Genomic DNA, 24,374 nt, shown 5'->3' with positions numbered 1-24,374 from the left:
AATATTGATCACACGGCACACATTTTGCTCTTACACTTGCGAAAAAGTCAAAAGCCTGGCTAACCCTGAGACAATGGAAAAAACATGGAAAAGAAAGAAAAAGTCACTCTTTTTCTCTCAGACTGATTATAGGTAAGCCTGAGGAAGAAGAACTAGCAACGCATCTCTCCAGAAATTGTTACAAGAACACCCAATTTCATAAACAATTATAGTAGAGCAGATAAAAAAAAACCTGGACCAAACCTGTAAGGAACACTGCTCATTTCATGACAGGACTACCATGCAGTATGTTCCGGCACAAGAAGAAAACAGAACATGGCACAGAAAACACAGAAGGCATTAACAGTCAATAAAAGTGACCATTATCAACCAATGAGGAAAGGTCACTTCTTGGTCATCCCTAAGTAGCAGTAATTTCAAGGTAAAGTTAATTATTTGCAGAGACCAGAAATAACTTTTCCTAACCTTCAGCTGTCCTAGAATTTCAAGACAAAGGTTCTTCCTTTTGTACACAGACCTAGCCAGTGACATTCTTCAACTCTGAGACCAGACTGAGGCCCAACACACCACCTGGGTCTGCACCTGGTGATCACTTCTACTGTGTTGTCCTCAAGAGCTACACTTCAGCATTTCCAGCCATTAAGAACTCTAAGAAGATAAAGTATGTAACACTAACATATCATGCTAAAGGATAACCAGTACCACTCTTACCAGAGCCTGGTACTAATGCTAAGTGTTGGTTGAAGCTCAGTTGTCCACAGGATCACATTGCATTCTGCTTACTGCATACCTCACCAATTCCATTAGCAGGAAAGCTGCAAACAGAACCTCAATGCAAACTTCCAAGCCTCTGGTTTGGGAGCACTGGCCACAGAGTTCTTGATCATGGGTCAGAATCATGGGAGTCTTCTCTTTGTAAGCATGTCAGTGCCACAGCACTCCTTGCTTGCTTCAAGTGGCCCCCTACCAACCACATTTCAGAAGGGTGTTGTCTTCTTCAAGAAGGCTGAATATGCTTTATTTCCTCCTGAAGGAGGTCTAGAGGTGGACTGGAGGGGCACAGAGCTTGATTCTTTTTCCAGGCGCACATGGTACTATCCTCCAGTCTTTGTAACACTGTCTGTATACTATACCAATATATTTTAATTAGCAAAATAAGCCTGCCTAAACCTGTGCTCTACTAACACAGTCAGACTGCCTTACACACAGTTGAACTGCCTTACACATCTCCTTCTCATAACCATGAAATAGACAGGCTATTTGCCCAAAATCAAATACTCCAAACACATCTTCAAAATGTGATCTCCTTGTGCACGCTCACACTGTGGGAACAAATTCTTGAAACAAGGTGATCTCTTTGCACTTTCAAAGTAATCCTGTGGGTATTCACCCATTGCCTGTTGCTATATCCATATACAGAAAAAAGGTGCATCTTGCAATCTTCATTTCTTCAAATCTCACAATACCCAAAATTAAATGGAAAAGGTGCAATTTGAATGGATGTACTGAAAATGCCGTGAAGATCTTAAAGAGTTATTTCCAGTTGCTTCCCCTTCTGAGTGTTCACCCCCTAACATTTAAAATGTGGGCAACTCCAGGCAGCACTGTTCAGCCTACACAGAGACCTGGAGAGGTACCTGGATACTGTTAGAAGAGTGACTGAAGAGCTGTTCAAACATTAACTATGGCTGGAACTTGTAAGCTGTGCAAAAGCTACAAGTAGAGCTTAGGAAAACTGCTGACAAGCTTCAAAGATCTTTCTCACAACCACCAAAGTAATTTGTACTCTCAGAAAGTATTCACCAGCACAATGAATACTGGCACTCTTGTAGGTTCTTAAGAGTCCAATACTGAGTGCAACAAACACCTGTGTGTCAATATAAACAGTATAAACAGCCTTCTGCTATGAAAACAAAGAGGCAAGAGATCACATTGGAGTCCTTCAGCCTGCTGAAGATAAAGCGTTCACGGTGTCCAAGACTATGAAGTTTTTCTAAATCCTGAATGCATATAGATCAAGAAAGAGTGATTAACAGTATTTCATGCTAAAAAACACAGCTCAGAAAAAAAAGATTCTAAGTGGCGAGAGCCTTACGACTCATCCCACTGTTGAAGTGACATCCTGTTGACCTCAGAGAGAGGCTCCTACTTCCAGCACTCAGTCAGCTAAGGGACTGCCAACATATTCCCTAAGGAAATAACAATCTTGATTTTAAGTAGAGGCAAGTCACTAGGAAGGGAATGGAACTGTGATACACAAACGTCAAGATCATTTCACCTAATGCTGCATGTCAGGCTGGGATTCTACATGAGCTCTTGTGAGAGCAGGCCTTCAAGTGATGGTTAAATGAGCTAATCCCAGAACATCAAGGCTGAGATCACTGGGGATTTTGTTATCTCACAGGGAACTAACACAGTTCTTTATACACAATAATCCACAGAAAGACTGGGAAATCATCCCTCAAACTATTACAGTATACCATGTCTTAAAATAAACCCCTGTAATTCCAAGCTTTACACTGGACCTACAGCACTGCATTCTCCTACTTCATTTAATCAGAATAAGATATCTTTTTGCTTACTGCTCTTGAAGGAAGAGGTTCCTGCAAGAGTTTATTGCTTACATCTCCAAACTAGCTAGCAAAGATTACCAAAGTTTAACTTCATCCAAACAGTGCAGCTACCACCATGTAACAAATAGGCTTCACTGTTGGCTCCCTGCTCTTCTCTTACACTGAAATACACCAGACAGGCATCCAAAACTAGCAAGGCAGTCAGATGGCATACGCAAGCACTCACTATGACTCAACATTTTCCTGCCCATGGAGTTTTGGTTTGGGTTTTTTTTTTTGGTTGTTTGGTTGGTTTTCGGTTGGGTTTCTGGTTTGGGGGGGGGGGTTGTTGTTTTTTCAGGGTTGGTTTTTTTTTTTGGAGGGGGGGCAGGGGGAGGAATATCTCCTTAGGATTTCCGCTCCCCCTGCTCCCCAGTCACATCACATTCCCAAATGCACAACCAAAGTTACAAAATAGAGGTGAAAGCATATCAACCAAATGCCAGAAAGGGAGGGGGACAAATACCTTTAGAAAATTCAAGCCTCCCAAATTGCTGTAGGATCATCTGCATTTCCCCTAGGCAACCACTCTACTTACTTCTGTTCTCTTTGTATTTTTTGATAGCATCTGCCTGCACTTCCATGACTATCCAGTCTAGCAATCTGGTGAGCACAGTTGCTGACTGCCTTCCAGCTACCTCAAGCATATTTAATACAGGAAGCTATCATCAAGGAAGGCACAGATGACAACAGCAGCCCCTATGCCTGTTCATGGTGTCAGACCAAAAGTTCCTGCCACACATAGCCCAATACCCTGCCTCTGATAAAGGCCAGTAAGAGAGATGCAAATAAACATAGTCTTTTATTAAACTAGGTAATTGACTGCTCAATTCAATATGCTGTATCTAGTCATACTTACTTAAACTACTATACATAACATATATTTAATTGATGAAACTTTTTTTTGACAAGTTTATGAATGTCACATTTGCAAGTTTATCTAAAGTGCAAAAATGTATTTGGGAATCACAGAACTATTAAAATGCATTAAAATGGTCTTTGGATTTGCTTTCACTAGTTGTACCTCACACATAGAAAGTATATACGACTTAAATACATTTTGCTTTAACACTCAGGCAAAAGTGGTATTAACTGTAATTAACAAAGATTGGGTTTAGTCACCCTAATTCAGACTTTTAGCTGTATTCATGTAACCAGACATGTTAACAGATATCTAGCAAAACCTTCAGAAGTATTTATGTACACCAATTTCTACCTCCTCCAGTAATCAATGAAGATCAGCTGCTAACCTGCAAGAACAGTTCTTAAATAACGTTAGACCTTTTTGTATCTTTGAAGCTGTTGCTCTATGTCAGCTTTATTTAACTGAAATATCCTCATTCTTCTCCAGGACTTAACTAAAATAAGCCTTCTTGTGTTTTTTCCCCATCAACTCTCTACCATTTACATGACTCTGAACAAAGTATTCCAAACCAAGATTGTATTCCATTTACTGCAATAAATTACAAAACAGAGGGTAATTTTAAAAAGGTAGTTTACAAAACACTTTTAAAAGAACATACTCATTTCTTTCTTTTAACCATTAGCCACATAGTCTTAGACCTCACCCAGAAACTGACAGCCAGCACACAGGATGCAAAACTTGAAGTTGCAACTTCACTTGAAGTACACTGCAGTAATTCAGAAGAGGAACAGCAGAGCTCCTGCATTGCTCCAGACACAGACAACACACAACAAACAGAATCCAACTCTGCTTCTCCATTTTGCCTTTAGCACTCTATACCAAGGCAAGATAACCCCCATGTATCCAAGAAGCAACACAGCATAAGCACACCACATATCAAGGATACATGCAAACTATTTCTTTAGCTTCGAGAGAGATTCTCTTAATCAGTACAGGTGGGCCTAGCACAAGCCTAAATCTCCCCTCCAGCCAGGAAAAAACTAAGTATCCTCACATGACGTGCTTATGTCTACACAGGTGTATTGCATTTGCATGGTGAAGGTTTTGGGGTGGGGGTTTTTTTGTTGTTGAGTTTGGGGTTTTTGTGGGTTTTGGGGGGGGGGGGGGCGTGGCACATCTACAGGGGTGGCTTCTGTGAGAAGACACCAGAAGCTTCCCCTGTGTCAGACAGAGCCAATGCCAGCTGGCTCCAAGATGGACCTGTCACTGGCCAAGGCTGAGCCCATCAGCAATGGTGGTAGCACCTCTGGGATAACAGATTTAAGACGAGGAAAAAACTGCTGCGCAACAGCAGCTGGGGGAAAGGAGTGAGAATATGTGAGAGAAATGACTGCAGTCACCAAAGTCAGTGAAGAAGGAGGGGGAGGAGATGCTCCAGGCGCTGGAGCAGAGATTCCCCTGCAGCCCATGGTGAAGACCATGGTGAGGCAGGCTGTCCCCCTGCAGCCCATAGAGGTCCACGGTGGAGCAGATATCCACCTGCAGCCCATGGAGGACCCCACGCTGGAGCAGGTGGATGTGCCCGAGGAAGCTGTGACCCTGTGGAGAGCCCAGGTTGGAGCAGGCTCCTGGCAGGATCTGCAGCCCCATGGAAAGAAGCCCACAGTGGAGCAGATTTTCTGTCAGGACCTGTGGCTCCACAGGGGACCCACACTGGAGCAGTCTGTTCCTGAACAACTGCAGCCCATGGAAAGAACCCGTGCTGGAGCAGTTCATCAAGAACTGCAGTCCGTGGGAAGGACCCACGTTGGAGAAGTTTGTGAAGAACTGTCTCCTGTGGGAGGGACTCCACACTGGAGCAAGGGAAGAGCGTGAGGAGGAAGGAGCAGCAGAGACAACACATAATGAAATGACCACAACCCCCATTCCCTGTCCCCCTGCACTGCTCAGGGGTAGGAGATAGAGAAGTTGGGAGTGAAGTTGAGGCCAGGGAAGAAGGGAAGGATGAGGGGAATGTGATTTAAGACTTGTTCTTATTTCTCATTATCCCACTCTGATTTGATTGGGAATAAATTAAATTAATTTTCCCAAGTCTGTTTTGCCCACGACAGTAATTGCTGAGTGATCTCTCCCTGTCCTTATCTCGACCCACAAGACTTTCATCTTATTGTCTCTCCCCCGGTCCAGTTGAGGGGGAGCGAGAGAGCAGCTTGGTGGGCACCTGGCAGCCAGCCAAGGTCAACCCACCACAACAGGAAAAGAATCCTCTCTGAAACCCCTCCCATCCACTAGACATATAATGTGGTCCTCCACAGCAGCCAGACAAGAAATTATTATGTACTGTTGTACACACAAACCCCAATTATGCACAAGCAATTCATTGTGCTTCAGCACGTTATTTTCCAAGCCATCCCTTGCCCCAGACAGCCCATAACATGCCATAAAATGTGCAACACAGCAAAAAACAAAGGTGAGCACTGGACAAAGAAAGCATACTCCAAAAAGTAAAAACCAAACCAAAAAAAAACCTCCACCAAAAACCTATCTTGGCACTCTCAAATCCAGTGCAGGGATGGTAGACACTGCTGCACAAGGCATTAAATAGAAGAAAAGGCAGAAGCTTTACACCAGCTGGGGTGTAAAAGAAATCATCTTCAGGAGGGACCTTATTTGAGGAAGATATGGAACAGGAATTGATCAAAGCTACTCTCCTTGGCCAAGTGAAAGTAGTGATCAGCAAGTGAAAAAATTATTACTTAGGACAAAGCTAAATAACATGCATTTAAACAAAAACAAGCTTGAATTTGATGTATTGGAAAAAGGAGACTAGAGCGGGAAAACCCAAGAGAGACAGCCACATGACCAGAGTAATAAACTAGCACGAAGCAAGAATAAGCGTAACTGTCTAGGCACAGATGATTAATTTAAAACTGCATGGAGAAAAAAGTCAGAGTATCAGGGCACACCTACGAAAGATAAATCTCTTTCTCTGACTGCAGCAACAGACTCTAGCTGCTTCCCTTGCATTTTGGGGGCCCATATGTCTCAGCAAGCAGATTCAGCCCAGTCACCTGACCAAAAGTGTCCTCACCCTCCATCCCAAGGAAAAGAACAGATTATTTTTGCCAGATCAGCAGAGTGGCTATTAAAGAATATTTAATCACTCTTAAAAGTACCAATATAAATAGAGTATTTACAAGAGCAGGAGTCTCAACTAGACAAAGACAATGATAAACAACAGCTAGAAGCTGAAGCAGGAAAAACTCTTATTGGAAAACACACATGAATTTTAATCCATTGGAATGATCCACCTAGATATTGGCTGATCTCTCATTACGTGGAACCTCAAAAAATCAACTGGATACCTTTATGGTCTAACTCAATCAAATGTCAACTGATGCAAAAGTCACAGCATATATTGCTGATGTACAGGCTTTTTTAATACCTTAAGGGAGAGCCTGGGGAAAGACTGAAAAAGTTTCTCTCTTCTCCTTTCAGTAGTTTGGAGAGCAAGTGAAAGGTAAAACAACAGTTTTGTCCACAAGAAAATAAATGGAAAATTTGCACCTGATCTACCAAAGCCAAAATGAAAAACTGCAGCAGCAAAGACTCAAAAATGTTCATATGTTTCAGTTTTTGGCAGCTAGTTAGCTAGTTTCACAATTCCTGGATATCTGCATTTGGAAAAACAAGGACCTGTAACATAATGTACCTGTCCCTGTGTTGAAAAGGACTTTTATTTTAGTGAAGAGTAGTTTGTTTCAAAAGATTTCTGACATGCAGTAAATTATATCATCTTCCTCAAGCAATAGAGGTTGCAATAACATCTGATTCACGCAGCTGCTGTAACAGGAAAATTTGGCAAGAATCTGGTAGATGATAGAAAAACTGCAAGGAGAAGAGGGCAGAGCCCTCTGTCAAACCAAGTTTCAGTGATCACAGTATAACTGCCAATCAGAAGCTGGAAACAAGCCAGTGAACACTGCTAACCAGCCATTCAATTCATACTACAAAAATGACAAATTACATCACGCAAAGACTTTCAGAATACCAAGCATTCCACTCAGAACAACAAAACCTCAAGAAAGAAAAACTGTCTCCCTTTCCCTAACTCCCCACCAGGTTTGCTCACCCTCAGGGTCCATATTTGCATAACATATCATTGGCTTTCCCCCATCTTGTCTAATATCCTGCACTGACACATAGAATTTCAAACATTACCATCTTTTGCCCGACAACTCATGCTACAGAAACAAGGCTCACAAAAGTGGACTGAGGGACACCAGCACATTCCAGACAGCAGGTGTCCAAGCTAAAGGAAGGCACCAACAATAGTTATTTAGAATTCCACTCTTCAAAGAACATACTCAAATCTACGGTGGGGGAGGGGGAAGGCAAGTTGGCTTCCGCAGTGGTGAAACAGTGGACATCAAGAGATACAGTGTTCAAGATCAGCCCCTTAGTCTTCCAAAGCAGGTAGATCTGAAATCACACCTGTAAACAGACAGGGCTTTGCTGAAATCATTTTGACATATTAAGTCAGGTAACTGTACAACTTAAAATTACACCAGTAATTACCGCAAAACAATCAGAAGTGTAATTTGAAATATTCTATTGAGCAAGATCTGCTTCTTAAAGCACATTTTGACTGTCCATTAGTTTATAATTCTGTTCTCTAATTCTCTATCAAAAGCAGCATTCTTAATTTCAATTTCAACTAAAATAGTTTTGAGAAATCTAACAAGCTGAAATAGAAATTTAAATCTTTGTCACCTGTCCCAGAAAAGGAAAAAAGCTCTTTCATTCAACTTAGGTTGAACCTGTAAGGTGCCAGATGAGTAGGAAATGCAGTTACACCTTTGTCCCAATAATGTAGCAAAATAACCTTATAGAAGGGGGAAGCTGATTGTATTTTGACATAAAAACTCAAAACAAAACAGGTTTTATTCAATCTCAGACTCACAAGCACCAGAAAGCATTTGGTCCTCAAGAAGCCTGTCCAGCAACCAGGAGAAGGATGTTCAAGCTGTCCACTCAGCAGTGGGCCATTACACCTGGCCCAACAACAAGCATTAGAAGGTCCAGGACCTGTTGCCCTGACATGGAGGGCGAGGGATGCCAGTTGTCAAGTTCTCCTCCCATCTCCTGGGCTCTTCCTCAGTTGTCAACGACATGCAGATTTTACAGGTTACAGATAGGCCTTTTCATACCCTTTTGTAGCTAACAGTGATGACTATCTCTGTCCTGTGCCACCTCCATAACTCATCAAGATTTGTTCACTGTGCTCTGCCTCCAAAGGGTATCTTGTGAAACTGAATGCAAACATGCTGGGGTCTTGATGACTAGCTGCTAATCCGGGCATTTTTAAACACAGGTCATTCCAACAGCCCTTCCCCAGTTGCACGTGATGCCTCCACATCTAGATGCTTCCATTCACATCCATTCAGCCCTCCTATTGCAATTCCCTACAGGTGTGCCAAGGAAAACATGCACAGTCGCAGCACCATCACAGCAGAGGAAAAAGTGGCCAGAGTGAAAGGGCAGCACTTCCCATCCCGGCCCCCCTCCAACAGTGTTTGCATAAGCCATCTGAAAGAATGTACGAAGCTATGGCTTAAAGGCTTTTGCACTGCTCAGTATTGCCAACACCACAGGTATGGCATTTTTTGGACAAATCATACTATTCATTTTATTGAAAGAAGAGGGATTTCATACTCCAGTAGATCATTGCCTCTACATACAAATCTCAAAACATTTTTAGTTCAGTTACAATCGCAGACTTGGCACACATTCTCTCAGAGGATCAGAAGAGAAAACTTGCAGACAGCCTCAGCTCTTCATCCAGTTCACCTGAGCAAGGGCATTAAACACCCATGCAAAAATTCCAAACAAAAACTTCTCTCTAAAATAACTCATTCTACCAACTCTGAATAAATCAAGGAATCACCCGAGAAGATGAAAGAAGATCTTTCAGAGAGGTAACAACAACAAATTAAAATAAATTTATCACATCAGGAGTGTTCTCTTCTAGAGAAGTAGGTGGAAATTTAAATGCATTTCAGTACTGTTTGTGCAGGAAAAGACACGGCCTCTCAAATGAAGAGCTGGGAAAACAAGTGCTGCCCACAGCTAAAAGGTCCTAGAACATTTTCGTTATCCACAGAAACATTTTCAGTTCAAAGATACCAAAAAGCAAAGGATTAACAAGTAACATAGGCCAGATTTTCTCAGTGATTGATGTACCCTCCCTGGCAACGTGCAGCTGAACCAAAGACCATATTAATCTTCTGGCACTGAAATCCTTTCCCCTGCCCCTGCCTCTGCCTCCCCCTCCCCATAAAAGTAAAGATGAGGTTCCTCTTTGTTCCATTGAAAACACTGCCAACAACTGGTAAAAATTACCTTAGCTGCTCTTGCTGATGGGGATCTTATCGCATTTGCCATGTTTGCCAAAAAGATTAGTCCTGAAGAGCTTTCGGATGAGTACCAAGCATATAGGCATGAGGAACTTATCACATATGCAAAAATCTTTTTCAAGACACATTGAACCACTCTGTTGCCAAAGCTAATTGCCTTGATCACTTACCATTAGAAACTAAAGTTTCTTCACTAAAGTTATCGTACCTTTAGACTAAGTTGTTTTCTTGCAAATAACTGTTATAAGGAGCACTCCACAGTACGTCATAGTCAAGAACTGTTATGTGACAACTACTGGCTTTGGTTATTTTGGGCTGGTATCTTCTTGCATTATGTAAAATATTCCTTCAGAAACCGCCTTCCAAACAGCAAAACCCTGGTCTCTGAATTGAATTCTGTGCAAACAGCTGTTTCGCTCCTCCTGGCCTGCCTTTCATTACTATTTCCAGTGAGTCATAAAAAAAGTATTCAGAGTGAGGCAAAGACAGTGGTACTTCACCACTGTCCTCCCCCCCACCTCTCTCCACCCAATTCTGAGAAAAATATAGTTCTGAATGTGCATTCCAAGACACATCCAGTCCAGACAGCCACTCCCTGCCAGCTGCATGAGGTCATCAACTAAACAGTACAGGAACTGTACAGAAATATCTCCTCAAGTCCAAACAGGAGCTGACAAGAAGCCCCAGATGAAGTGGTGAGAGCTAAACAGCAGCTACTTCAACTTACAACTATTGATAATAAAATATTATCTATGAACATTCATGGATTACAATCTAACATGGGACTTGCATCGTCTCTGACGGAAGCAGAAAACAAACAAAAAAAACACAAAACCACACACACACAAAAAAACCCAACCACCAACCCAAAAAACAGTACCTGACCCAATTTACAAATGGGAATAAAATGGAAATAGAAGGAAATAAAGAAAAAAGTCTTGACTAGCCTGGAATATAAAGAGGAACTCTGTTTATGCCACATAAGAGTAAGTTCTGCTACATCAATTAGTGACCTTCTGACCCACTCGCCTGATCTAGAGGGCTCACTTTTGGTGGGAGTTACACAAGCCATTTTCAGCCAAATGCCAGTTCCTGTAATTTTGTGACTTGGATTATACATGAAAATAGTGGGACTCCTCACATACAAATATATCTACAAGTACATCAATTTATGAACAAGCTTATTTCTCGCTTGACTCTGCAACTGTAGAAATCCAATCATACTTCAATAGTACAAATAGGAAAAAAAAAAAAAGAAAAAAGGCCTCATTCTAAAGTTATAAAACAAAAATTACTGCAGATATTTTCTAAACATAACTAATTCTACCTTTAGGTCTTTTTCAGCATGCAATACTGACCGGGCATTATTAAAGAGAGGACCATTATGATCTCATGGATTAAATACAGATGCAGGCTGACCTGCATAAGGCAAAATAGCTTTCACATATCATAACTACAGAATACGTTTCATATCTAGCCTGTGAACAGTTTAAGATCCACTGCATTATCTTCTCTTTTTCTGTTATTTGCAAAGTTGCAATAATTTCCTATGCTTCTGAGGTAATTAATTAATTAATTGCTCATAAATCACTGAAGGACAGTAAATTGTAGCTGGGCTGCATACACTGTGGACATTAGAATATGAATGCAAATAGGAATATCTTTAAAAGCTAAAAGAAATCTTATCCCACAAAGTCAGGTTTGCCTAAATCTAGGGAAAAAGCCGGGGGGGGGGAGGATTAGCTCAGAGACAAACCCAGAACAATCCTCACCTTTCTTTTTATTTGAGGGACTCCAGAGATACTATTCTTGTTATCTTGAGGTTTACAATAAAACAAAACAACAACAACAAAATTGAAATTCTTCAACTGCAGCTCTGGTTCACACGACCAGGGCTGTGGCACTCTAGGTTGTACTCCACAGACTGCTATTACAACTTCATCCTCGGAACCCTCCAAGAGGTAGTGTGCCAACTCTACAGCTTCAAAACCCATGGGAAACTTGCCTGTATCCAATCTGCAGATTAATTTAAGGAGGATTTAAACAAGATTTTCTGCACACGACTTGCTTATCTGAGGTACACTGAGAACTGTACAAATATAAGTGAGAAAGCCTAATCCTGCTTTTTCTCAAACTACCTTATTGGTACCTAGCTCTCTATTGCAGCTCTGTTCTTACCAGAGGCTCATGAGACACATTTTAGCTGAACTACCACAATTTTTCCATGTTCAGGTTAATAAGAGAATGGAACCAATGCAATTTATCACCTTTCTGAAAAATCTCTGATTTGCAATGAAGAAGCCTCTTGAGACTAATTCTGTGTAAAACAGCAACTATCACATTTCCTTCACAAGCAGGTTTAAGCTGTAGTGCACCCTTTTAAATATTTTATCTTCAAACAAGAGCTCTTTCAACAACGGGTATCTATACCTTTACAGACACTGATGAACCAGCTTTACAAAGTTACTCACAGAATAAGCTTTACAGAGCTTCCCATCTAGCACTAACTCTAGAGGTGTTCAATCTATCCAGAAAGTGGTGTCCTTTATAATTCTTCCTCGTCATCCTTCTGGGCAGCCTACACCTCTGAAGAGAAAGAAACCTGTTTAAGCAGATCTTGGATGACTATGCCAAATTCCAAGAGACAATGATATCCATCCAAACACTTTCAAACTAAAAGTGGGAACCCCAAAAAGATGAAGACCAGATTTTTTCTTTAAACATTAGATTTCTTCTGGGAAACAAAATTTAACTGGGTCACCTGGCAAACAATTTAGGTTTATTTTTTGCTTAGATACAGACAAGTCATCCCAGAAAAAAAAAAAAAACAAAAAAAAACCACAAACCAAAACACTGCTCCCCACTTTAAAGAGAGAGAGACTATGCATGAGGGAGAGGGGAAAGTGATTCTTACAGAAAAGCAATCAGACGGAAAGACTCTTCAGACTTTACCACACAGGCACAAGATATTTATTTCTCTCAATGGTGTCACCACTTTACACTAAGCCCTCTTCTAATCTGTCAGAAAGAAGGGGATTACCACAAGATCACAGATAGTACACTTCAATCCTGAACATGTTAAATCAGCAATAAAGAGCAAGCAGCATCTTTTTCTTGATCAACAGGGAACATCTACAAGAAACCCCAAAAAGGAGAAGAAAAAAAAAACAACAAACCACATGGTCAGATTCCATCCTGATGCATACAAGAAGAAACACACTGCTCAGGTACAATGGAAATTATACAGTTATTGGAAGCCACATAATCTGGGCACTAAATTGCTTACACCATGCTAGGACATAATCCAGAATGAAAATATTTCCTACTATCCCAGGGGAAAAGCAGGGGACCATCACCCAGCAAGCCAGATAAGGAAACAAGAGCCAACAACATTCTAGTTTCCAACTTGGAGAACATAAAATATTCCACAGTGAAAGACAAAGCTTGAAAAAGCCTTTGCCAAATTGTTAAATGCTAATTTCATCATGAAAATGCCACAATACCCCAACAAGTAACCCACATAGGAAATAAGGCTATCTCACAACACAGATGAGGAATATTATAGTACACCAGTCTGACTTCTAGACAAGGACCACAAAAAGAAGTTCTCTTGGGTTGCTTCCATTCCAGAGAAGTATACCCTTATCCTTCTGTGAGCACAAGCTGCCATGTCACAACAGAACACAGTACTTCTTACAGTTTTATCTATGCTGCCACAGCTTTTCTGTATAGATTACCGTGATTTGGAGACAGAAAAAAGAAAAACCAAAACAAAACCAGAAAAACAACAAACAACCAAACACAAACCACCAAACTTGAAGTATTAAACAACACTTATTCATAAAGCCATTTTTATTCAAGAAAGAGGTATCTGGTCCAAGCATAGTAGAGGAATACCTCTATTCACAATCTTCATTTTAGCTCCAATTTTCATTTCAATGTTTTTCACGATCTTGAGCAATTTAGTTGCACACTCTGCCTCCCTTTCTCCAACTAGCAAGAATAATGCCTGTTTCACAAGACTGTTGCACATTAGTAGCCCAAGTCAAAAACTGCTAAATAGAGCAACAGTGACAGCTCTAGAAAAAACAAAACAGGCTAGAATACCATTAAATAAGTACAAGTTATTGATATTCCCCTGAAAATGCCTCCAATGTATGCTCTTTAGCAGACAGGTAATCCAAACAACTTCATGAAATACTCAAAGCTACTGCATATGTGCTGTTACATCAGACAGCACAGAAATTCAGACTTTTCTGGATTTTTCATTTCAGTATGAAATTAGGTGCTCGCCAATTTTCATCTTACCTTCTGCTTTTAACATTTACAGGGGGGAAATCACTTCTGCTTCTAGATTCCGTATGTGTTGCTTGGTTAAAGGGATAGCAAGCCTCTGACAATGCTGATGCAATGCAAATCAACATGATATTATTCACATCATTTTAGGTGCCTTTATGTTATAGAAAAACTGAATATAAACTACAGTGTCTGAATGCGACATTATAATGTAATATGATAATACAATTACGGGAGGGAGGAGGGTGGCCACTAAGAATCGTTCTTCAGCTGCCTCCCACCCTGCCCCAGCCACCATCAACTTTACAACGTTCACCTTTTCAGCTTCTGAGAGTGTGACACAAGGCATACCAGATACCTTCCTCTGCTATTAGGTCCTCCTCTTTTCCTTATAGATATAACTTCCAATCTGAAAATCTTTCACTATGAAGAAAGATTATAAACCCTCCTATCCATACCCACAGCTCTGAGGCACTGTAATCAACAGCACCAGCAAAATGCTACAGTATCCAATTCACTTGTTATGTCTCAGTTATACTACTGGCAAAGAAGTCAAATACAGAAAATCTCAGACCAAGGACATTAATATCAAATATAATGATCTCTTACAGTTCTGGTTTAGTTGTTTTTGTTAAATAAACTCCTTGCAAACAACACAGCCAAGAGCCCTCTTTTAGGCTGTACTAGTACTAACAAAAAAAATTCAAAGGACAATTTACAAAAAGACTGCTCAGTGACGAAAAAAACATCTTGGGAGTAGACCATGAACTCAAGCCTTTCTGCTCTCACTTGTGTATCTTAATTATTAAACTAAGGAGCCTGCTCCCCTCCTTCTGGTCATTTAATGTTTAACTGTTATGCAAAGTGGTACAGCTTCAGCTATAGGAGTCAGGAATTCCCACTCACATATGCATCAACAGCCTATAGACCAGTAAGCAAACACGGGTTGAGGGTTGGAAAAGGGGTATCTGAAGCTCTCCAAGCAGACTTTTCCACTTAACAAGCAAGTGCTCTGACTGCCAAGGTCAGGAGGAAGGCTGCAACACCACTACCTGCATTTTGAGCAACACAGCTGTTACTTCATTCTTCACAAAACACACTGGCAACCACTAGGCTCTACTGGAAACACCTGAAGGCTCAATCCAAGACAAAATGGTGAAAACATCTTGTTTCTGACAAGGTGTGGCAAAATCAAACGCCCAGCTGCTCAGCCTCATCAATATCAAGGCAATACTCTGAAGCAGAGATAAGATGGCCAAGAAACTTTAGAGTCAAAGATGATTTATCTAAAGAGTAAGTCCCCATGATTAAGCAAGAGCTTAATGAAAACATTAAAGCTGTTGCTGTGTTAAGTATTTTTGCCTGAATTTTTCTGCAAATCTGGACATGGAATTGAACAGAGAACAAGCACCTCAGAAAGCATTTACTATGAGGCTAACGACAGAAAGAGTCCACAAGCGATGGATCTGGGGCTCCTTCAAGCATGGACAGTGACTACAGCACAACTCATCTCTCCCTGTCACCCAGCACTTGCTCCTAAAGATTTTGGATTCAAAGGGAAGGAGTTATTTTGACTTATTGTCAGATCTTTCCCACTACTTCAAACCTCATCCAAATCTGCATGGACAGAAAATTATTATCTGCTAGGAACTAAGCAGCCTCTGTGAATCTATAGTACTGACAATTGTTATGAAGCACCTAAAAGACTATAGCATAAACTAAGTGCTCCCTGCCCCTTCAAAAATATACTATACATTCTTGGTAAGGCAGCGTAAACTATTAAAATCCTGGAATGTAGTCCTTCTTTATACTCTGCCAGGAGTGAACTTGTATAAGCTCAGCATTTCCTCCCCAATAAAATTACTACAGTGGAACATGTCTGTCCTGCAGGGGAAGACTTACACAGATTTATCCAAAATTCATCACCCAGCCAGTGGAAGAGAAAGTTTTCTGGCTCTTCATCTATATCGTCTTTTGAAGGACAAAGGCAGACTGAAGTATTCAGTGAGCCATGACAAAACATGCTGTTGACTATTTAGAACATGTTTTATGCACACTCCATACTTTTCTATGGCTCCAGAAGTTATTTTCTGTGGCATACACATTGGCTAGTTTGCCTAGATCTTTGTGGGAACAAGGAAAGTCTAAGCTTGCAATCCGTTTCCTGACTAATTGCAAAATGCTCACAATCCATTTCCTGACTAATTACAAAATGCAAACTGAAACACTAGCCTTACTTTCAAGTGTTGGGGGCAGAGGGAGTAACCAATACAAACATTACCTCACCTCTTTTTCTTTAATCTTGTTCTTGAAAACCTGTCTTTGGTCTCAATCTCAGCTTCAAAAAACATTTTAAATTTCAAGTAAAAATATCAATTTATACAAAGGCCCAATTTATGAAAAGACCCAACTGTCATGAAGGGAAGCAGTAGACAAACCGGTCTGTCTCATTCTATTCTTCATGTACAGCATATAAGATAAGATTGAATGTTTGCAAAAAGATTTTAAAAAATACCAACAGTAAGACTTCATGCATTCATTTTCAAAATTGGTTCTTTTTACTTTAATAGCAGATATATAGCATCTACTGATCATACTTTCATTAATTGTCTGAATGAAGACAGCACGCTTACATGCTTATTAAACATGGAGATGACACAAAAGTTACACACATGCTGGTGGACAGGAATAAGATCAAAATTATTTCAACGTATTAAACAAAGATCAGGAAAAATCATATTCAGCAGGATCAAGTGAAACGTAACACACTCAAGAAAACAAGATAGACTGTATTAACACAGAATGAGGAACAAATTCCAGCAGCACACCTTCAAGGAGAACTGTGGCAACTCAGCAAAACACTACTACATCATACCATTATGAAAACGTAGATACCATGCCATAACATATGATACTAGCATATCTGTCAGGGTACATAAAACAATCTTTGTGCTCTAGTAAGTATGCATATTAACATCCCTGTTGGAAAACTCTTCTGTTTTGGCAGTGCACTTCCAGAAAGACATGGAGTAAGTGGAGATAAGTCAAAACAATCTAGGGAAAAGTACTGCAGATCTATTAAATAGGACCCACAGAGAAATATGCAAGAACTGGGTTTTCAGTCTAAGAGAAGGTAAGTGCAAGGAAAATAAAGTTACAATTTAAATTTGTAAAAGGTTGCAGTTAAGAAGAGAATAACCTGTTCTTCAGGTCCATTGATAAGTAATGAGGTAAAATTGCACCATGACATACACAAGTTAGATAACAGGGAGAACCTATCCAGTGCTAGGAATACTGGAGCACTAGAGCTACGGAGTCCTTGTCACAAAAAAGCCTAAGAACATGTTAGATGAGTACATCAGAGGGGTCGGTTCTTTGGGGAAAGGGGGGGGGGTCCTGTTTGGTTTTTTAACCAAATCTATATAGCCACTAAGAAACACAGACAAGAGGTAAGCTGCACCCAAATTATTCCCCTTACCAAATATCACAAGTTTTTTTTAAAGCACCAGCAGTTTCAAAACCACTTATTCTTACCTCTTTGCTTCCTCCAGATGACAAAGGTATTCATAGGCTACATTCTGGCGTCGTCTTTCATCCATTTCCTCTGCTGTTAATCTCTCATTATCCAAGACAGCTGCAAATAGTCAAAACACATTCTCAGGTGGTTGAATATTTAATGTAACTGAACAGGCACATCAAAAATCAGATCCAACCTTTCCCACAGAAACTCATCACAGGTTTTATTTGACTCAAAAAAATGAAGGACCAAGTCTATCTGTTCTTTACAAGCAACAGAAAAGACCCTGTTTCCTTATCCTTCCTTGTCATATAAACTTGCCATCTTCCCTCTTTCTGATTTCTCAATTTGACTGTGATCCAATTTCTTCCATCTTCCAACTTCTCAGAAACAGTCCTTCATTTTCTTATTTTCTTCAAGCTTTGCCTTCCTCTTCCTCAAAAGCACATCAGTGACCTCATGTCCTTCCATCTATCCTCCAATTTTGGCAGTCAAAGATTAAGGAAGAACAATATATATTCACATCATATAATCCCTTCTGTGTCTTTATAGTCCATCTCTAAAAAAGATGGAAATGCTACTCACAATCCTCATCTGGAAGAGAATCATTCAGATCCACAACCTGCGTGTCATCTTTGGATCAAGCTGAGGACCTACATAGGGGGATGTACCTAAATCTTACAGATCCTGTGTGTTTAAAGCCTCAGTGATAAAGCCTGCTCTTTACGCTCTTACAGCTAATACCTCATCTATGTGCTCACATAAAAAAAAAAAAAAACAAAAAAACCACAAAAAAACCCACGACTTTTTAGGTTTTATGGACCAACTTGACAAATGGGAAATGTGTCATACCGTTATTAATCAAAGGTTAGCTTACACCTAAAATGCCTTCAATAAAGGCATGCATGTGATGATGTATCAACAACAGCACTTGGGATCAAAGATCTTGGTTCAAACCGCAAAGAAGCCAGTTTAGAGTACCGCAAAAGCATCTTTCTGCTTACTCCAACCCCACCCAAAGTTACGAGAGCTGAAAACGGTCCCAAACCACAGGGTAACGCCTACCAGTAAGGAAAAATTCCCTCCCCTCCCAACTCAATCCTTCCTTCTTACTTTAAGCCGGGCATCCAGCACACAACCCTTCCTCCAGCACTCCACCTGCCGCTGCCCGGTACCTCGGGCGGCACCGCACGGTCTGACCGACTCGCTGACGACACCTCCCATCCGCAGCACCGCGGTTTTCCCCGCTTTTGCTCATTTTTGACGTGATACCGTAGCACAAGCGAGCACGTATCTCGGACACCTCGAGCTAACGCCTCCCTCTCCGCAGCAAGCGTACGACAGGAGGTGGAGGTGACCGATCGGGGCGCGCGTTTCGCCCGGTAAGTCAGGTGTCACCGCCGAAGTCCGCGGGACGGAAGGCGGCAGGGACCGCCGCGGCCCCGCGCCCCTCTCCCGCCGGGCGGCCGCCGCGCGCCCTCCCACCAGGGGCGCCCCCGCCCCGCGCTCTCCCCCCGCCCCCCCGCCCACGGCGGACATCTTGGGCGAGGCACGGAGCCCGCCCGCGGGAGGCGACGGCGGGAGAGCCGGAGGACGCCCCTGCGCTGCCCATCCACCGCTTTCTCCCAGCGCTCTTCTCTAAGGCTCGGTGAGGGACGTCGAGCCTGGACGAGCTCCCGCGCCTCATGGCGCCCACCCCGCGGGAGGCACGGCGGGCCGCGCCCCGGGGCCCGGACGGAGAGCCGGCGGGGCCCACGGCGCCCGCGGGCCAGTCCCGGAGCCACGGCCCCGCGGCTTGCCCCGCGCCTGCGGCGCCCCAGCCTCCACTCCCAGCACCTTCCCCTGGAAGGGACGGACAGCGCGGGCCGGGCCGGGCCGGGCGTCGCCGGGCAGGTCGTTGCCTGCCGCCCGCGCGGATGTCCGGACCCCGGGCGCCCCAGTACTCACAGCCATAGTGGGGCCGGGACATAGCCAGCCCGTCCATCTCCTCCGCCGCCATGGCGCTGCGCTGGGCCGGGGCCGGCCGGGAGCTGGGCGTGGGCGCGGCCGTTCCTCTTCCTGCCGCACCGGGTGTGGCGGGGGAGGAGCCGCGGCTCCTCGCTCTCTCCCTCTCCCCGCCCCGGCCGCCTCCGCCACCTTCCTCCGCCGCCGAAGCGGGGCGATAACTTGCCCTGCCCTGCCCGCGCCGGCCGGACTCGGCGCCCGGCCTAGCTCGGCCCCGTGCCACAACCCCTAGCCCCGACGGACGCCGGCCTGGCCGTCCTGCCCCACGCAGGTCCCTGTGTCCCGCCCCGCGCCCTGCCCCGCCCCGCCCCGGGGTCCCCCTCACAGGGCCCCCGCCCTGTCCCTGCCCCACCCGTAGCCCTGAGCCTTCCTGTCTGCCCCAGGTCCTGCTCTGACCTCAGCTCTGCCAGCTCTGTTACGCGGGACGCAGCCCAGGTTAACCCAGTCATGACCTTTCACCTACCCCCTCCACCCTTCCAGCCTCCTCACGCACACAGCCCCACCATGCCAGACCCCCCCCCTGCACACAGCGCGGCCAGATCGGCTCAGCCTCGACAGTCCAGCCCCCTTCCACACACCTTGCTGGGCCAGGCTTGCATAGGCCCTCTTCTCTTGCCAGGCTTCCCGGCTGCATCAGCCCTCCTCAGTAGCAAAACCTGGCCTTGCTAGACACAGTTGCACCCTGCCATCTGAACAGCTCTGCTGACCACACCACGGTAACTCACCTGAAATGTCAGCCACAGTTTGAAGCAGGGTGCTCCAAAACATCAGCCTGCAACAACAGCAATGCACAGCAGCACTGCCACTGGGGATAATCGTGTCCTGAAAGTTCCCTTCCGCTCAGTGTGTGGTAAGCTCATCTATTACTGTTGCTTTGCCTAGTTCTTGTTCAAGAGTTAGAGTATCAAAGATGCCATCATGTATCCATTTTAATCAGTCCCATGAATTTCACTGCCAGGGCATAAGGTTACTACTTCATCACAAATTAAGTAATTCAGCAGACTAATAGCCTCTATTAGGAAAAGCATCACCAACAGGTAATGGAGGGGATCCTTCCCCTCTTCCCAGTGCTGGTGAAACCACATCTAGAGTACTGGGTCCAGTTCCAGCTTCCCCAGTACAAGGAAGACATGGACATAATGGAACAAGTTCAGTGAAGCACTGAGCAACTGATTAAGGGCTTGGAGCACCTGACATGTGAGGAGAGGCTGAGAGAGGACAGAACAAGCAGCAATGGGCAACAGACTGAAATTCATGAAAGTCCACTTAAACATAAGACGAAACATTTTTACTCTGAGGGTGGTCAAACACTGAACAAGTCGCTCAGAGAAGTTGCAGAGTCTCCGTTCTTGGAGATTCTTCAAACCTAACTAGACACAGACCTGGACAACCCGCTCTAGTTGACCCTGTGTTGAGGATGTGAGGTTGGACTAGAGAATTCCAGAGGTCCCTTCCAACCTCAGTGATTCTGTGAGTCCATGAAAAAGTATATTTACATAAATTTTTTAAAGAGTCTGTATGAAAGGGAGATTAAGTGAAAGCTGGTTTTGTTGATTATAAGGGTACATGTCAGAGATCAACAGTTACAGAAATAACTACATATGTGAATGCCAGACACAAATTACAAAAGGTTTTATAACAGTTATAGTTCTAATTATTAACATTTATTTGCATTACTTCACATGTGGCCGCTTTGCAGTTATACAATGAGAAGACACTTAACATAATGTTTATATGTAGATTGTGGAATGCAGAACTGGTTTTGGTCCCCCTAAAAATCCCATAATATTTTTTGCGCAGTCCCACAATCCTCCCTTAAAAAAAAAAAATCTCATAAACTTACTCTTTCCTATAAGACCCATTCTGATAAGAAAAATAAAAACATGATCATCACACATCATCAAAGAATCTGGCTGAACCTCTTCAAGGTTATATTTCAGTGGTTCCTGTAATAGCCTCCTATTTAAGATTTCTGGTCTTTGTTACTGTGTCTGCTAACTGTTGTTTATTAGGGTTTGTGTATCTATGTGTTTAATTTATTGCCTCTCCTGTTTCTTGTCTTGTCTTTTTTTTTTTTTAGATGTTGAATAGGCACTAGCCAGATAGCTGTACAAACAGCATTACAGAGGTACCTGTTTTTCTTGTTTCAAAATTCGAGCAATCAATTCTGTAAAAAGTACTTAAGTACTCGGCCTTAATGCCTAATCACTAGGCTTCCTATGGAAAATGAGAGCTCCAAAATTCAGTCCTTTATTTAAACTACTGTCATCTCTTCTTTTGCAGGTATTTATTGGCCACTTCCTTTACGAGAAAGATTATTTCTGTGAATGGTGCTGAAAAAAATACATGGTTAGAACACCTGATTCTGTAGTCACTTAAAGATAACCTAGCTGCAGGCTACCACTGAAACATAAGGAATCTCTAACCTCTTCAAATCTTCCTCCAAATAGGACAGTATATACAGTTATCACACCTGCCTTTCCAAAGTATTAAAGTCTTGCAGTCCAAAAAAGATTGGGAAATAATACCATATTCAAACAACCTTCCACTGAATAATTGTTCACATGTATCCTCATTTCGGGCAAAACAAACCCTGAAGATGGAGTAGGATCTGCTCTAGGTCCCATTTAGCACTAAGAATTCCAAGCCATCACTTAATTCTATCTATAGCACATATAAAACTTTCAGACAGCTGGAATAACATACATCTATTGCCACTACATCTTAGCATCCTTGATTCTGATGATCCATCTCATCCTTATTAATGGATGACATAATAATCCTTATCTATGTCTGTAATAAGGTTTAGATCCCTATTCATTTTCACTGTCTTAACTACCCAGTTTAGCTACCTGTTCTGTGCCTACAGGGTCAGAATGTCACGTAGGAATCCAGATGGAGCTGTCTTAATTGAGTAAGTATGTATTTTTTACACATATATATTGAAAAATGTATGTGTGTGTATGTGTATTTCTATGTGTGTGTATATATATATATATATAAAAGACTCCTACCCATCATATACTTGATGATACTCTTTTGTATATGCTTGCATGTTACGCTATGGATTACCAACAGCAGAAGTTGCCTTTTGGCTCCCAGCATCAGACCAAAATCATAGTTGTCAAATGAGGCAAGTTACTGACCAGGTTTTAAAAGAAACATAGACATACACACACAAACATCCCCATACCAGCCCCACCACCCCCAGTGCTAGTTCACAACTGCACTCTCAGTGCTAGCCCAGATCAGTCCCACAGCCCTGATCTGCCCATGTTTGCAGCAGGGAACTTTGCATGAAGCTCTGGAGAAACTGCAAGGGAAATAGCTGCACACTTGGGGCAAGAGAAAGCAGACCACCCCATCCCACATGCTTCCACTGCACCAGATAAGTCGGGCAGGAAAAAGGGAAGTCTGGCTTTCAGAATGGGTCTCCTCAATCCCCTTTGCTTCCAGACTATGCTTCTGCATCCTGACCTTGCTTCAAATGGCCCAGCAGCTGCCTGGGATACAGCCCTGCATGCACACTATCTGCAGGACTCCACATGGAAGACAGAGCAAGTGACAGAAAAGCATGGAGCCCAAATCCTGCCCAGTTCTGCTGATAGTCATGACATGATGCTAGGGCACAGCAAGAGGCTGCTGCAACAGCAGAAGAGTCCTTACTCTTTGGAGGCAAGTTAGCAATCTTCCCACTCTGAGTGCCCATGACAAAATCCTCTCCTTCCCCAGCTCATGACAGTGCAACACAGGCATGCTCTGTACTAGCAAAAAGGCTTCTTGAACTGGAAAACTGTGCACTTGTCCCCACGCACCAGGTACGGTTTCTCTTGAAGGACCTGTAAGGTCCAAGGAAGCCCCACAGCTACCGAGAAAAACAACAAAACAAAAAAAAGGGGGGCGGGGGGGGTAATTCAAGATTCTTTTTTTCTGTGGTACATACTCCCTGTCTTTTTATCCACTTTGTAATGCTGTTTTGTTTCCTATTTGTTCTCATATATGTTCTCAATTATTGAGCCATCACTACATACTTAACTACCTATAAGCTATCTATAGCATGCTTAGCTTTATAATCTACTGAAAATAGTATTTAAATTCAGCATTAGTCAAAGCCTACCTGCTAGCTTTTGGTCAGCAGCATGGGATTGAACCAAAGCCTTTTATGAACAAGGGAAGGACTGCCACTAACTTCAGCACTGCAAGATTTAAGCCAACAGTGCTAAATCTCAAATACAGCTTCCTAAAAGCAGGAACGGCACATAGCTTTCCTGGCCCAATTGTATACTGTGATATTTACGTCAATGCTGAACAACAAGTTCCTAGCCAAATTCCTGTCTTTATTCAGACAACAGAAGCTTTGTCAATATAAAGAGGATAGTTTTGCTATACTGACACATGATAGAATGACACTGTTGGGGCTCTCAAGTTACACATAAAGATAGCTATAGACAGCCAACGCATACATGTCAGGGAGACTGTATTAAAAGAAAAAATACTTTAGAAAATGAGACAATGTACTAGGAACTTCTTCATTCCTGTACAGAAGTTCTTCCTACATTTCAGACCTCATCGTGACAAGCTGATCATGAGCCAAATACACATTTAAAATGGACAGTTAACAGATGTCTATGATAGTTAACACTAATTTCTTCTAAATGAAGAAG

At 42.6% G+C, this 24,374-nt stretch overlaps 1 protein-coding gene and 1 long non-coding RNA gene across 4 annotated transcripts in view; one reads left to right on the top strand and one right to left on the bottom strand.

Annotated features, from left to right (window-relative positions):
- IQGAP1 (IQ motif containing GTPase activating protein 1) overlaps nt 1–19,795 on the bottom strand; it is a 75,238-nt gene extending 55,443 nt beyond the window's left edge. Inside the window, exons 1-2 of one of the 2 annotated variants that reach the window (XM_075044805.1) lie at nt 19,654–19,795; nt 17,724–17,823 (exon numbers count right to left, since the gene is read on the bottom strand). In XM_075044805.1, the coding sequence (XP_074900906.1) occupies nt 17,724–17,823; nt 19,654–19,705 (152 nt within the window). In that variant the 5' untranslated portion in view covers nt 19,706–19,795. Of the gene's footprint in view, nt 1–17,723; nt 17,824–18,819; nt 19,026–19,653 lie in introns of those variants that run through there. The other variant, XM_075044806.1, reaches the window with a different exon arrangement.
- On the top strand, nt 18,851–22,778 carry LOC142038882 (uncharacterized). Of its 2 annotated transcripts, none has more exons than XR_012652715.1 (4): nt 18,851–19,088; nt 20,330–20,560; nt 21,791–21,838; nt 21,994–22,778. It is a non-coding gene; the product is annotated as an uncharacterized LOC142038882 (long non-coding RNA). The 2 variants fall into 2 exon arrangements; XR_012652714.1 differs by lacking the exon at nt 18,851–19,088 and adding an exon at nt 19,137–19,354.
- The last annotated feature ends 1,596 nt before the right edge of the window (nt 22,779–24,374 follow it).

This window comes from Buteo buteo, chromosome 13 (genome assembly GCF_964188355.1).
Source record: "Buteo buteo chromosome 13, bButBut1.hap1.1, whole genome shotgun sequence".
NCBI classification, from domain to species: domain Eukaryota; kingdom Metazoa; phylum Chordata; class Aves; order Accipitriformes; family Accipitridae; genus Buteo; species Buteo buteo.
Note: the sequence above shows the minus strand (reverse complement) of the source record. Positions and strands in the feature narration are given on the sequence as shown.